Source organism: Eptatretus burgeri, chromosome 2, assembly GCF_056783735.1.
Source record: "Eptatretus burgeri isolate ZD-2024b chromosome 2, Ebu_testis_v1, whole genome shotgun sequence".
Lineage (NCBI taxonomy): Eukaryota > Metazoa > Chordata > Myxini > Myxiniformes > Myxinidae > Eptatretus > Eptatretus burgeri.
Genome location: NC_140962.1, coordinates 151,745,194 through 151,761,289, shown reverse-complemented (window position 1 = coordinate 151,761,289; position 16,096 = coordinate 151,745,194). Strand labels below are relative to the sequence as shown.

The following is a 16,096-nucleotide window of genomic DNA, read 5'->3' as shown; positions in this document are numbered from 1 at the left end:
TTTTCCATCCGATGTAGCGTGTGTGTTGTCAGTGTTGTGCGAGGTGTGCAGTAAGAAAGGTAAAAAGGTCTGGTTGTCCCACTCACCATCCTCGGGGTCCCTTTTACCTTCTTCAAGACCCGGGCGTCCATCGTTGATCTTGATCCGCACGACTCCAGCAGGTCCTCTGGCCTCGTTTCCACGTGCGGGCATGACGGTCCGTTCCGATCCTCTCCCCGCACGGCACGACTCCATGTACCGACAGAGCTCCACGTACATGGTGTACGTGAACTTTCGTGCGGCCAAAGAACACAGTCGAACCCTCACCAGAGCGGGCTCGGCCCGGGCACAGAGAGCTCCGAGGATCTCGACCCCGAGACCCGTAACGGCGGCTCGGAGAGACTCCTCCGATAGACCCTGGATCTCGAGCCACGTCGGGACGGGACCGGGTCCACCACGATCTCTCGTCTCGTCCATTCTCTATCAAGAAACCCACGCTTTGAGACGAAGAACTATAAAGAAATCACTCCCTTTTTGGTTTTTTATGCTTCGACTATTTTCTCTTTCCTTTTGTACAAACGTCGGAAGACATTTGCACGTGGAGGACAAGTTCGACCAACCGGTTGAGGAGAAATCAGCAAGAAACACCACAAAGGAGGAGGTGACGTCAGCGGCCGACCGCAGTGCACCCGCTCTTCTCTCACCAAGATTTCCGCGCCTTTTTCTGACCTCGCGACTCACGATCCTTCACAGGAAGAAGAAAAATAGCAGAGCGTGCAGACCCTCGTCAGGACTTGTTTTGTGTGGTGTTTCATTTTTTAGCTCTTATACGAGCCTCGATATTGTTTCCAAATGTTTTTTTTTTAATCAAATAGGTACAGTCCTTCAAACCCATCCAGGCACAGCCAAATGAGCCTTATTCAAAAAAATAAAAAAAGAACCCAGATCAAAAAAATTAAATAATTCTGGCTGCCAGACCATGCGTCTGATCAGGTTAAAATTTAAAACACATATTCCCCATCACGACTAGATCATAATTGTGAAGTTTCACGTCGATAGATTAAGCGCTTGCAGAGAAAACATTATTTAATATTTTCTTCAATCCAATATGGCTGCCAAACAATGTGACCTATCAATTATTCTTCAACAAAACTTGTACACCCGAGGCTTGGGGAACATTTTTGTGAAGTTTCCCCTCGATCTGTCCAGCCATTCTGGAGAAGATTTTTTATAGGTTTCAGGGTAAATCCAATATGTCTGCCAAACATGTGACCGATGACATATGTGTACATTTTGTTCCTCGTGGATAGGCGGTCATACGTGTAAAGTTTGGCCTCAACTGTTCAGTCACTTCAGAGAAGATTTTTGAAGGTTTTTCAAAACAAACAAAACAACATAGCTGCTGAATCACGTAACTGATGACCAAATCAGTTTTTTCTGTGGACCAGTTTATGCCGAGATGACCCTGAAAAAATTTCATACAGATCAGACGTAGCGTTCTACATATACAATTATGACATCATAACGAAGACACCTGTAATGTCATAAAAAAAAAAAAAATCACACTTATTCCCCATATGTGAGAAGTTTGAATTTTTACCTTGGTGCAGTTTCAGAGATGCAGAATCCAAAGTTTTCCAAACATGGCTGCCACACCACGTGACCTATAACGTCATGATTATCATAAAAACATTCCACATGAATAGTCGTTCCTTTGGTGAAAATTTTGTCTCAATCCGACAAGCAGTTACGGAGAAAAACACTAAAGTTCTGTGCGGACAAACAAACAAATGGATCCAAATGCTGATCCCCTCACGCCAGCATTAGTGCAGGATTGAACAAAATTGGGTACGTTAAAACAGCACGTTCAAACGAGTCATACTAAACAATGCCCGGACACCGCCCAGAGACGTCCATGGTGGGTGCAGGGGCTTTGGGAGGAGGTAAGCATGAGGGAAGGGGAAGGGAAGGAAGGGTGTTTTCTGTCAATGGTAGAAAAAGCCGTGCTGGTGTTTTGCCTTTATTTAATTTCCACACGTATGATGAGCTCGAGAATCTCTTCACACGAGCGAATTGCGGAATTGATCGGAGCAGCAGCTCCGATTTCTCATAAAACAGCATTCATTTGCCCACTTCGCACATTCTTTGACACCCCTTCCTCTCTGCAACCTCCGGATAGTGTGAGTAGAGGGGGAAGGCATTGCAAGAGGAGGGTATGCAGCGTACCAGGCCATTACCGGGGGCAATAAAATGTGTCCAAACAGCAACGCTTTGTTTTTAACCGCTGTGTTCTTTATAAAACCGGGCGGAAAATATCTTCCTCCTTCACTTATAATAAGGGAGTCTCATGCAATCCCATTTCTCATATCGATTTGACTCAGAAAAACGCTGATCATACACCGCCTTTTAAGGCATCACAAAGCAGGTTGCTCAACCTGCAACAGGTGAGAAAAGGACACAAAAAAGCAGCTGATGTTTCAATAATTTATTCGCACGATTTTTAAAGGGCAAAAGTGAATTTTTATTCCGTTTTTTTTTTCCCAGCAAATCCGCAAACATTAGTATTCCCATCAGTGAAGCGGTGGGTCTCACTTCTGGTGGCTTTGAAAAGAACAGTCAAGCAACTTGGTGAGTGCTCACAAATTTTCTTAAGCACTCAAGCAAGCACTCCAACGAAACGGTTGATAAGGAACAGCTGGCTTGGCAAACGATTACCAATCGGTCATATAAATCTGTGCACCCGAAGACGCCCAGGGATGTCCGAAATGGACAAATTAAAACTTTCTTTGCAGTCGGAACTGCTGCCAAGTTCAATTCTGGAGCTTAAATTTTGTAATTCGGATTAGTTTAAGGGATTCTCCAGGATACGGCATGTGAGGAAATTAAATAAAGCCATGAACACTGGCGTCTCCAGGCATTTCGAAGCATTGCAATGTATCCAGCAATTCGTCGCTACGATAATCAGGCATTCGATATAATGTGAGGAAAGTGAAAAACAAAACAAAAAACTTGACCGTTAAAAAATCGTGACGGCCTGTTCCAAATCAAGGGATGGTTGAGCAGGCGGAAAAACATGGCAGGTTAAGACTCTTGCGAGCTGACACAGGGCTGACCAAGATGGCGTGTCACCATCTTGGTAAGGCTTATTTTGGGTTTTTTTAATCTTCCCTAAATTATCTTCAAAAGGGTTTTTTTAATAAACCCAAACACCCAATTCCTATTCACGCACCTCCTTGGAGTTCCCTTGGTATGCTTGTAAAGTTCGGGGCCGCAAGGTTCCATGGTTTTGGAGTGGATTATGTTCGTTGAGGAGAGGTTTTTTTTTTTGTTTTTTTTTTTTAAACAAACAGGTGAGAAGTGTCAAAATTTACAAGTTATAGTCTTGTCGAAAGATTGCAAAGATGTCGAGAGTGCGAGAGATTTCTGGTTATATCTGGATCTAGAATTGTCAAGCAAATATGAGCAGTTTGTGGAGGATTGAATGTTCATGAGTATTCTCTCAAAATTGAAATCAGGAAAGCGGAGTGTGGGTGTGAGGGGGCGGTCTGTGTTGCATTCTGTGCCATATCAGAGTTTTAGCTTCCTGCCCTTCCTTTGAGTTTAGAATAAACTATAGTTTAGAGTTCACTCACCTGCTGGTGCGATCGATCAGGCAAAGAACCTTGGCCTCTTGCATCACAAACCATTGTTGTCCATTGTGCATTAAAGATCTCAAGTCACGCATGCAGAATTCGAAACTGTCTTTGCAACAGGAAGTACACTCGTCGACATTATCACCATGAGTATGGAACTTTGTATCCATTGGCAAAAGGTGCAAGATAAATACAATTATGATGATCGTTTCATCTATCCCAGACCCAACTGTCGTAAATAATAAGTTTTTAAATATTTTGTACTTTCATTGGTTCACGAGCGCCAGCCAGTGACCACTATATTCGTTATGTCTGTGTGTCTGTCTGTCTGTCTGTCTGTCCAGAGCATAACTCCGTGGACTTTGATACAATCTTGATGAAACTTGGTTATGTGTTTGATATCAATGTCGAGTTGTGTTTTCCTGGATGAGGGCGTTCCACGCCCCCCCCCCCAAAAAAAGCCATTTTTAGGGGGTAGTCAGATTAAAAATCTATCTTCTCCTCGGGAATTGACTGAATGGAATGGGTTCTTCGGTATTTGAATAGCAACATGAATCATGTAAAACTTGTCGTTGTCCGATTTTTCATTTTCGTCCCAAGGTCAAGGTCACAAGGTCAAGGACTGAGAAAATTGCGAATTTTGACATAAAAATCATACGACCGCCCAAACTTTGAGAGCTGGGATGACAATATTTTTATGCATTATCTTGAGGTCATTCCCCACCTAAAGTCTTGAAACCATTTTGCTCCATCTCGAACACCTTGCCCGTGGCGCCCCCTTCAAGTTTGTTTTTACTCTGATTTCATGAAAGTATGGATAATCCGAGGAGTGCGAAATGCCATATTGCCTATATGACGTTATATTGTTCCTGGAATGTTCCAGAGGAAGTATTGCACCAAAGGTCATAATCCTTGACCTTTAAAGGCCACAAAGGTCAAATTTTCAAAGTTGTGGGAATCGAACCGGGTTTTCGACCTTCTTCGACAAACTAACTCCAATAAGCTATATCACGTATCCTGTTTCCTTATTTTAATGTCCACAACATTGTTTTGTGACCTTTAAAGGTTATGCAAAGGTCAAATTTTGAAAGTTGTTGAACGAAACCGGGTTTTCGACATTTTGCAGCCGTTCATTGAAGTCAACTAACACCCTCAGAAATTTATGCAGCCAAGCAGCCACAAGCTACGTATGAATAAATTAAAAAAAAGAAGACCAATGGACCTGCGGCTAATCTGAGCCCTGGCCTGAAGTTGAACCCAAATTTGAGAGCATTCTGACTGGTGGGTCTGGAGAAGAAGATTTTTGAAGGAATTTACTCGGTCACATGAGCAGAACGAGCTTTGCAATCCCCTTTACGAGTCTGGAGCAGAACCTTGCTGCCAAATTTCAGCTGGATTGGCCCAGCAGTTTTGCCGGAGAAGGATGGATGGACAGTGCACGGTGACAATACCTTATCTGGAATTCCAATTCCAGATAAACGAAAAATAAATAACATGTGCAGAAATAGCAGATCCTGAGATGGAAACGAAACTCATTTTCTCGCCACATTTTCAGCTCTCAGCTTGAAGCCTCGTGGGAGAGCGAGCAAAAACGTAACATGATTATAATATTCAGGACATGTTGGTAATGTATCACGTGATCTAAAATGATGGTTATGTCCAGTAAGTGTTGGCAATGCATCACGTGATCAAAGATGATGATTGTGATATCCAGTATGTGTTGGCAATGTATCACATGATCTAAGATGATGATGATGACATCCAGTACGTGTGGGCAATGTATCATGTGATCTAAGATGATGATTGTTACATTCAGTATGTGTTGGCAATGTATCACGTGATCGAAGATGATGATGGTGATATCCAGTATGTGTTGGCAATGTATCACATGATCTAAGATGATGATGATGACATTCAGTATGTGTTGGCAATGTATCACATGATCGAAGATGATGATATCCAATATGTGTTGGCAATGTATCACATGATCTAAGATAATGATATCCAGTATGTGTTGGCAATGTATCACGTGATCTAACATGATGATGGTGATATCCAGAATGTGTTGCCAATGTATCACGTGAGCTAACATGATGATGGTGATATCCAGTATGTGTTGGCAATGTATCACATGATCAAAGATGATGATATCCAATTTGTGTTGGCAATGTATCACGTGATCTAAGATGATGATGGTGATATCCAGTATGTGTTGGCAATGTATCACATGATCTAAGATGATGATATCCAGGATGTGTTGGCAATGTATCACATGATCGAAGATGATATCCAGAATGTGTTGGCAATGTATCACATGATCGAATATGATGATATCCAGAATGTGTTGGCAATGTATCACATGATCTAAGATAATGATATCCAGTATGTGTTGGCAATGTATCACGTGATCTAACATGATGATGGTGATATCCAGAATGTGTTGCCAATGTATCACGTGAGCTAACATGATGATGGTGATATCCAGTATGTGTTGGCAATGTATCACATGATCAAAGATGATGATATCCAATATGTGTTGGCAATGTATCACGTGATCTAAGATGATGATGGTGATATCCAGTATGTGTTGGCAATGTATCACATGATCTAAGATGATGATATCCAGGATGTGTTGGCAATGTATCACATGATCGAAGATGATATCCAGAATGTGTTGGCAATGTATCACATGATCTAAGATGACGATTGTGATATCCAGTATGTTGGCAATGTATCACGTTTTCTAAGATGATGATGGTGATATCCAGTATGTGTTGGCAATGTATCACATGATCTAAGATGATGATATCCAGTATGTGTTGGGAATGTATCAGGTGATCGAAGATGATGATTGTGATATCCAGTATGTGTTGGCAATGTATCACATGATCTAAGATGGTGATATCCAGTATGTGTTGGCAATGTATCACATGATCTAAGATGATGATATCCAGCATGTGTTGGCAATGTATCACATGATCTAAGATGATGATGGTGATATCCAGTACGTGTTGGCAATGTATCACGTGATCTAAGATGATGATTGTGATATCCAGTATGTGTTGGCAATGTATCACATGATCAAAGATGATGGTTGTGATATCCAGTATGTGTTGGCAATTTATAATGTGACCGATGATGATGTTGGTGATATCCAGTACGTGTTGGCAATGTATCACATGATCTAAGATGATGATGGTGATATCCAGTATGTGTTGGCAATGCATCACATGATCTAAGACGATGATGGTGATATCCAGTATGTGTTGGCAATATATCACATGATCAAAGATGATGGTTGTGATATCCAGTATGTGTTGGCAATTTATAATGTGACCGATGATGATGTTGGTGATATCCAGTACGTGTTGGCAATGTTTCACGTGATGTAACATGATGGTGACGTCTCGTATGTGTTGGAAATGTATCACGTGATGCAAGATGATGATGGTGATATCCAGTAGATGTTGGCAACGTATCACATGGTCCAAGATGATGACGATTACTTGTGCGTGTTAGCAAAGCATCACATGATCCAAGATGATGATATCCAGTATGTGTTGGCAATGCATCACTTGATCTAATATCAAGCTCCTCATTAGATAAATAAAGCTGTACGAGTGTTGTTGGTAGCAACGTTGTGTTGCGCTTCGTAACCAATATTCTCCCTTTCCCTCTCCCTCCACATGAACGTGTGCAGGTGCGAGTACGTTCGCGTTTCCCCTCAAATGTGGCGTGTGTGTTGTCATACTTGTGCAAAGTGTGAAATAAGAAAGGAAAGAAAGTGTAGTTCTCCAACTCACCATTCACGAGGTACCTTTCATCTTCTTGAAGACCCAAATGCTCGTCTTTGATCTTGTTCTGCACGACTCCACGAAGTCCTCCAGTCTCCTCGGCGTCCTTTTAACGTCCAAGCACGACGGTCCATTCTGATCTTCTCCTTGCACAGCACGACTCCATGTACCGACAGAACTCGGCATGCATGGTGTAGGTGAACTTTCGTGCGGACAAAGAACAAAGTGGAACCCTCACCGGAGCGGGCTCGGTACGAAACAGAGGACATCCCAAGCTCTCGTCAAGATCATTTTCCTTCAACAACCTGAATTTTTTTTTTCCTTCATCACCCTGTAAAATTTGCCTGAAATCACCGGCAAGAAGAAGTCACTGCGTCCATGGGTGAACCGTTTTGTCAAATATCTGGAATCATTTTTCACATCACTTTGGTGACCGGAGCCAGATTGAGGGGTAATTTGAAGGTGGAATGTGCCGTCCTACCACCTTTGAGCAGAGTCTCCGCAATTCCCAACGACCTTGTTCGGGATACAAAATCAAATACACACACAAATACAACTGATTTTCCGACTATCTGGGTCATCAGCTGGGCACTGCTCTTCATGAAGGTTTAAATACCTGAAAACATAATTGAAACATACGATCGCCTGTCCTGATGCTCACCTGGATCAGGAGCAAGTCAATGACCCCCCCCATAGACCCCTCAATGACCTCCTTCGACCCTGAAATTTTTGATGCCGTGAACAAACTTTGGTACATCACCGGTGATGAAGGTTGTGGTCAAGTTTCATCAAAATTGTGTGTTTGGTTTCTGAGAAGAGAGCAAATACCTTTTTTGGGGGATCAACCCCCTCCCCATAGATGCCCTTAATGAATGCAGATTTTGATGCAGTTGATACACTTTGGTACAACACGCATGATGAATGTTGTGGTCAAGTTTCATCGGAATTGTTTGTGTTGTTTTAGAGAAGAGCAAATACCTATTTTTTTGGGGGGGGGGTCAAAACCCCCCTGTAAACATACTGAATGAGCGCAGATTTTGTTGTGGTCGATACACTTTGGTCCATCATGCGTGATTAATGTTGTGGTCAGGTTTTATTGAAATCGTTTGTGTAGTTTCAGAAGAGACAACAAATACCTATTTTGGGGGTCGAAACCCCCCCCCCCTACAACTCCCGTCAATGAACACAGGTTTTGATTTGGTCGATAAACTTTGGAACATCACTGGTGATGAAGGTTGTGGTCAAGTTTCATCGGAATTGTTTGTGATGTTTCGGAGATGAGAGCAAATACCTATTTTGTGTGTGTGGGGGGGGGGAGGGGAGGGGGGGTCCAAACCCCCTCCCCGTAGACCCCCTCAATGAGGGCAGATTTTGATGCGGTCAACAAAGTTTCGTTCGGCATCAGATATGAAGCTTGTGTCCCAGTTTCATCGACATCGTGTGTTTGGTTCAAGCGATACTGATTGAAGTGTTTACGGACTCACCAATGGACAACGTTCGATCGCATCGGACACTCAAGACAAATTGGATCGAACGTTTACCTTTCCCTGAATAATTTTCTTCACGGGTCAACATCAAAGCACTTCCGGCTCACATGATTACCATCAAACGTCTCACGTTAACGTTTTCAAAGGCCCTAAACAGACGCTTCCTCAGAGATATCCTCGAGTAAACCTGCCTAAAACAAACAGACTCCGCACATGAATATAGGTTTGATAGTCGTGATTTGGGGGGTATTAGCCCTGACAGCTTAGATTACAACCAACACACAGAAACCCCTTTATCTTTTTGTACATGTATATAGATATAGATCACTTTTATTCATGAAAATAAATAACACAAATAAAATGCACAAACATGTTGATTAAGACAACAGTCTGGCCAAATTTTCAAGTTGAAGTCCCAAATCCTATTTTCCCCCATTACCCCCCTAAGTTTGTGGATTTGCGGTTCACGGAAATTTTCAAGAATGTAACCCACCCCCGCCAACGGAAAGGCCCTCCTGTTTTCTCTTTGTCCTTTTGTTCGGTCCTCTGTTCTGCCCCCCCCCCACCCTTTACAATGTTATCGATTTGTGTGCGGTTCGGGGTGAGCCGACCGGAGGGGAGGCGCAAAGGTCGCTGCACATGCAATTAGATAGCGGGGATTTTAAATGCTCCCGTCGGGTTCAATACTCGACCTGGCAGTTGAAAACAAAACGCTGCCAGTCAGTCGGCCCTCCACAGAGGGACGGAACGGTGAAGGGAGATTTGGGAGGTGGGGTATCCTGATACAACTTTGGAGAAAAGGTGCGGAAAGTGAGAAAAATGTATCCGCGGTGCGTCTCGAGCCAATTGGCAGATTACCAGGGAACACCGAGACTGCAGGTAGGGGTCACGTGGGGACCCGGGTTAGTGTGCGCACCAGACCGTCAGGCGTGTAGGGATGGCCATGCTTGGAAGCATGGCATGACGCACAGGATGTGTCATGTTGGGGTCGTGCTAAGAGGAAATAGGTAAACGGGTGGAGGTTGTGAGCGAGGGGCCCTAATTAAAATAATTACATCATAGAATTAGGTAACGCGACACTGGGCGTGGGACCCTGTTAGATTTAATTACGCTAACCAGCATCCGGGGCTGCTTAGCAACCTGTAGAGCTGCGGAGTTATCCGTGGATGACAGCTTCACATTCAGAGGTCGAACAGCAGGTCCGTGTGACCCCCGTCAGGCATTCTGGCGTGCTCGTACAAAAAAACCCACAAGTATTAGAGTATTTTCATCGGCGGTTGTCTGGGTGGAGGGTGGAAGGCCAGGGGAGGAAGTGGTTATGCTTCTGGGGGAAACATTTCATCGATTGTAATGGCATGGAAAAATTGGATGACAAGCCTCTTTAAAATGAAGTCACACGTATAAAAAGAAGAAAAAAAAACACTTAAAAAGGGTTTTAGTTCAAGAATTACGTCCCTGGTGGTGCACGATGATATTGGCTCACCCCACGCATTAAAAAAAAAGTTACAATTTAGGATTCTCTCTGCAAGTTGGAAAAATTTGATTTATCTCCTCGAATCAGCTGCACCAAATTCGAGCAAGTGAAAAAACAACGTGACGACATTCAGGAAACTTAATACTCCGACCTATTTGGTTGAGAACATGCTTTGTCTCACGAATGTATTGTGATCGCATCTTTTTCTTTAACAGCCACCATTATCCCACCAGTTTGACTCGTCGGAGCAGGAATTTAGCCGTGGTGCCAGCGATAGTCCGTCTACTCTTCGCGAAGGACGCCATCGGATTTTTAACACCAACCAACGAATGTTGACAAACAGGACACCTGTTTAACGTCCATCCGCGGGACAGCACACACACACACATTGATGAAACACTAACAGTTGATTGCTGGGTCAGGAATCCATCCGAAGCGAGAAGACAGCTTAGAGGCATGTGCGTATCTCTCGATTATCCTGTTACAAAAAAAAATTATTACCAGCAAACCACAACATTTCAAATATAAATGTGTCACATCAACATTTTATTACAGCCTTTAGAAGGAAAAGCACATTTGGGGCCAAAAATATATTTAAAAAAATATAAAAAAAAACAAAAAAAATTAATCAAATACACTTCAAGTGTTATTGTCATTGTCCGAAGAGCATTTCATGTCGAGAAATCTCTCAAATAAATCGTTTCTTCTTTTTTCTTCTTTATAAACCTTCTTTAACAACTTTCTGGCCTTCTTGTTCCGTGCTTCGGCCCCTTCCATTAAACAGATGACCCATTGGGGTGCATCATCATCATCATTTGATCTCGACCTTTTTTTCGAAGAAGCCGGCGCTGCCGGTGGAGGTGAAGTCGATGGGACAGGAGGGAACACCTTCTGTTCCTGTGAACCTTCAGTCAGTGTTGCCGCTTCTGCGGTCTCCACCGTGTGAGAGCACCTTGCTCGTGCGATGCGTGGAGGGTTAACGGCGGGGTCCTTTTGCAGCATCTGACCCATAAGATCGAAGAATTGCCACTTACTCTTACCCTTGCCGGTCTGCTTTTTCATTTCGACATTCCGCTTGTATCTGGAGAATAACGAGACTGAAGTTATGAGTGGTTAAACACAGGTTTCTGATTGTACTGTGATGGTGAATGAGTGTTATGGATTTTTGGAAAGACGTTTGATTTTGCCCATGTGTAATCATATGATGCCATCAAAACTGTGACTGAGCATTTGAAGGAGAGACAGAGACAGACATCATTTGGTATTACGTACTTTTGTTTTACCATCACAATAAAGATACAAAAAACCCATTACTTTAACCTGGTGTTGGATTCGTGGTTACGGTGGTGGCTTGGGATCCTAGGATTCTGAGTTCAAGCCCCGTTTTCGGCTGAATTAACACCAGGGGGGTTGACTCAGCCTGTCATCCTTCCGAGGTCGGTGAAATGAGTCCCAGTGTAGTAGCCAAAAGGCTGCACATGAAGGGAATGGGTATCAACGGATTTATTAAATCTGGTATTGGCATGGCACAGGCATGATGGGCCAAATGGCCTCCTCCTGTATAAAATTTCCTTGTTATCCTTTGTCACTTCTCATCTCTGTGCATCCCTGTACACAATTAACCTATCCAACTTTTGTCATCTTCTGTGACACGATCACACTGCAGGTAATACACATAGAATTGTGACCTGTCAAAAATAAATCGTGCATCACAAAATCACTCAAACTTCCAAGGCATTGACAGATATCTATATAACCTATTACATCCTCAAATTCCAAGCTTTAGAAACAAAAATCAACTCGAGTTTTCATCGAACACCATGCCCCGTGCAGTCTTGAGAAACAAGGACATGGCCGGGATCTGCGAACGGAAAATTTGATTTGTTGCGACGACGGAGAATGTCGTAATATTTTGTACAAGTACGACTAAACGCAAGGATTGTGAACGTGCCAATAAGGCAATTTGTATAATACATTGTTCAAAGATATAATTAATTTGAAATAAAACAAGGAAAAAAAAACAAAACACAAAACGTCATGACCCACATTGTTTTCGGAATTTTGCTCTACAGCGTTAAAGGGCGAGCACATATTTATTTACAACTAAAATGGCCGCCAGTCTACCAGTCAGCCATCTTTGATCAGATCGCAAAATAAAGTGAGGTGTAAATGTATGCAATCATGTACTGCGCTTGTGCCAAGTTTGAACAAGATCGGTAAACGCATGTCCGAGAAATGATCGAGGACATGTTCAACATCGGGGGGGTTTTTGACAACTAAAATGGCCGCCAGCGGGCCATCTTTGATCCAATCGCGAATCAAACTGATGTGCATACGTATACCATCATCTGTCGTCTTTGTTCCAAGTACGAATAAAATTGGTCCACATATGTCCGAGATATAGTTGCGGATGCATGCACGCACGGACACGAAAATTGAGACCAAATACACAATCCCCCCGTTTTGGATAATGTCCAATAGGGGATAATAAAGGTTACCGCTGTTGATGCAGTGTCCTTTACACCACATTATTTGATACATTACATTCCGCCTCTTTGCAGCGATTGTACGTCCTCCCCCCCCCCACCACCACAAGTCGGAGGCCAAATCTTCCCCATGGACCGCCCATTCCCTCTTGTTGAACTCTGTTGTGGCCCTGACTTCACGAAGGCAGGGCTACACCATCCAGGATGTGGGGGATATCTGGGTCGATCCGAGGAGATTGATCGGCTGTCTCAATGCCGCGGGCTTGTTCGAGAGAACTGTCCAGGGCTATACAACAATAACAAGTTATAATAGTTCTTCGTGCCTGTTGTTTGCATCCTTTATTACGTCCTTAAAAATAGTAAGTTTCCTGTTTAGAATGATTTTCGATTTTGATCGACAGGCAGACAACGTGAAAAAGAATAGCCCCACTCCTCTCTGTGCAGGCGTAATCGGGATGCAGTCAGAACCGAAGTCCTGCTGAACCACAGGTTCGTTTTCCGATTTATGTTCAAAATATAACATACTTGAGATGGTAGTTGTTCCTCGATCATAAAGAGACATTTTTGGACAGACAAACTCAATTGCTTTTCACTTAGCTCACACGGAGTAAAAGGGCCAGCATTGTTGTGCACATTTGGGTGCAATGTTTAATGGAAGCAGAAATTAGGCAAAAAAAAAAAACAACCAATAAACAAACAAAAAAATAATAATAAGTCGTGCAAAAAATAAAAACCGATTTCTTATGTTCCCTTGCATTTACGCACGTACTCGCCTCCATGCTCTCCAGCTGAGTTTCGAATCCCGACAGATATAAACTGTTATCCCAGTGTTTCACAGACTGTTATAATCATTGCGTGTGCCGTCCGTCGGATGTACGTTAAACTGGGCGGCCCGTCTGCCGACATTAGTTGGTGGACGTTAAAGATCCCATAGTGTCATTCACGAAGAGTAGGGGAGCAATCACGGGCACCATGGTCGAAAAAAAAAAAAAAAAATAAACAATTCCAAAATTCCTGTCCTCAGCTCAAGTCCCAAAAAGGTCAACCCCCAGGGAGGTCGCTACACCCTTTATCTGGGCATGTGGGTGAGTAGTAGTAGCCTTGCAATGTCCTCCAAGTTAGAAAATCCCAGAAACATTACCTATCCTTTAAATTTCTCCATTTCTTGTCCACCTCCTCAACACTGAAGGTTGTGCCACCCTCGTTGTTGAGCTTCTTGGTAATTTTCTGCCATATATCCTTCCTCCTAATGAAGTTGTTTTCAAAGGAGGCCTTGTTCTCTTCATAAAGGTGAATGAGGGCTTTCACCTCCGCGTTACTCCAGTCTGAGAATCAAGACAAGAAAACACACAAATTGCAATTATTAAAACGAGCGAAATTGATGGCGAGTCATTGCCAATCCTCACAAGAAGCGATGTCGAATGATGGCAAAACGTTTCACCAGGAATGACCCAATAGCAAACGAGAAGGGCACTCGGTGGAGCGCATACCTCCGCCACGTAATGCCTGATCCACGAGATCCACGAGAACATACCGGGCCCATTACATTTTTGAAATATCATGCTATACAGTACTACATCGTTTTTGGCACCATCTCTCAATAGTGAAGAATGACTTTGAAAATTAAATAATTATCATATCCAGATCTGGATTCGGATCTTCACCAAAATTGAATCAATTCTTCCTCGTCACACACCCAACCTGTCCACAACTTTTTGAGATATCCTGCACACAGACAAACAGGCAGAAAGGGGTGAAAACATAACCACCTTTACTTTCAGTGGTGGAAGTAATAAAGGAGGAAAAATTTTTTTGACCCTCGGTCGCTCCTGGAGAAATAACTCAGGGTCAAATCCCCAAAAAAAAAAAAAAAAATCATTCCATTCTTCACGTGCCCCCCAATGTTGATTGCATGCGAGAAGTTTCATTAAAAATCCTTTAAAAATGTGCCCGCAATTGCTTTTTTCGGAATTTGACCTTTTGACCCCACCCAGGGACCAGGGAGTGGGGGCCAAAAATGAAACTGCTCTCACACTTTGTACCTCTGCCACAGAAGGTGAAGGACGTTATGTTTTCACCCCTCCGTTTGTCTGTTTGTGTGCAGGATATCTCAAAAAAAGTTATGCACGAATGCGGATGAAATCTTGTGGACAGGTTTGGTGTGTGATAAGGACGAACCGATTCGATTTTGGTGAAGATCCAGATCCGACGACAAGAATTTTTTTTGAAGTAATTCTTCACCATTGAGATATAGGGCCACAAACGATACACAGCATGACATCTCAAAAATGTAATCGGCCCGATATGTTCTCGTGGATCAGGCATTACCCGGCGGAGGTATGCACTCTCCCGCGTGCCCTTCTAGTTTACTATGTGGATGTGATAACTACCAACTTTGGTGAATTTCTGCACAACTGTTTTTGAGGAGATAGCATGCCAGACAGACAGACAGACAGAGCCGATTAAAATATGTAAAGGAAGATAATTTAGTGAGCATCCATATAAACATACTCTTTTTGGCATCGTCCTCATGAGCAACATCTTCATTTGGAATGCCTTCACTTAAGGTCATACTTGAGGATGAAGCTTGTCGGACTTCTTTTCTAGTTCCTGCATAACTCAAATAAAATCGAATTTCATTCAGCAATGAAAGGGTTTCATATGAAGGATGTTTGAAAAAAAAAAAAAAAAATACTACGTATACTACAAATGTATAAGCAAATGAGTGCTTCTTGATTGGGTTTGAATCTTGACAAAGCTATAAACTGTCATCCTGTCATAAAAGAGTAGGGGAGCTATCGGAGGCTCCACGAACCAATTACAAATCCCTGCCCTTGCAACTGAGTATCCTCAGCACTGATCTCGATTATACTGACTGGATAGAGGGTCGGCGCGTTCACATGCACACAACTGTGAAGCAGTCACGTGGCCATTTTAAATCTCGCAAAAGGAACATGCACATACGTGCACATGGTGCATTTGGAGAAAAACTCTGTTTTCAGTTAGTTTTGTTTCAACAACGTCGTATACCCGTTCATATATCGAGTGCGTGCATTCATTATTGGGGTCATTTTGTATTTCTCTCAAATCTTTCATCAACCCCTGCAATTGTTCTTTGGAACTTGCCAAAAAAACCCCCCAAAAAACCAATTTTTTGACTTTGAGTGCAAATTAAAGCTACCAGAAGCACCCGCTCCCTACGGGAGCCGTCAAGGGGGTCATGTTATTATATTTATGCCTACTT

General features: G+C 42.9%; 2 protein-coding genes across 3 annotated transcripts in view; both read right to left on the bottom strand.

Annotated features, from left to right (window-relative positions):
- LOC147033562 (uncharacterized) overlaps positions 1-818 on the bottom strand; it is a 57,238-nt gene extending 56,420 nt beyond the window's left edge. The window contains exon 1 of one of the 2 annotated variants that reach the window (XM_085871672.1): positions 87-818. In XM_085871672.1, the coding sequence (XP_085727798.1) occupies positions 87-456 (370 nt within the window). In that variant the 5' untranslated portion in view covers positions 457-818. The remainder of the gene's footprint in view (positions 1-86) is intronic. The other variant, XM_085871673.1, reaches the window with a different exon arrangement.
- A 10,073-nt stretch (positions 819-10,891) lies between these two features.
- The window catches only part of LOC147033561 (uncharacterized), a 51,733-nt gene continuing 46,528 nt past the window's right edge, over positions 10,892-16,096 (bottom strand). Inside the window, exons 4-6 of the mRNA XM_085851674.1 lie at positions 15,364-15,610; positions 13,994-14,177; positions 10,892-11,447 (exon numbers count right to left, since the gene is read on the bottom strand). Of these exons, the coding sequence (XP_085707800.1) occupies positions 11,006-11,447; positions 13,994-14,177; positions 15,364-15,610 (873 nt within the window). The 3' untranslated portion in view covers positions 10,892-11,005. The remainder of the gene's footprint in view (positions 11,448-13,993; positions 14,178-15,363; positions 15,611-16,096) is intronic.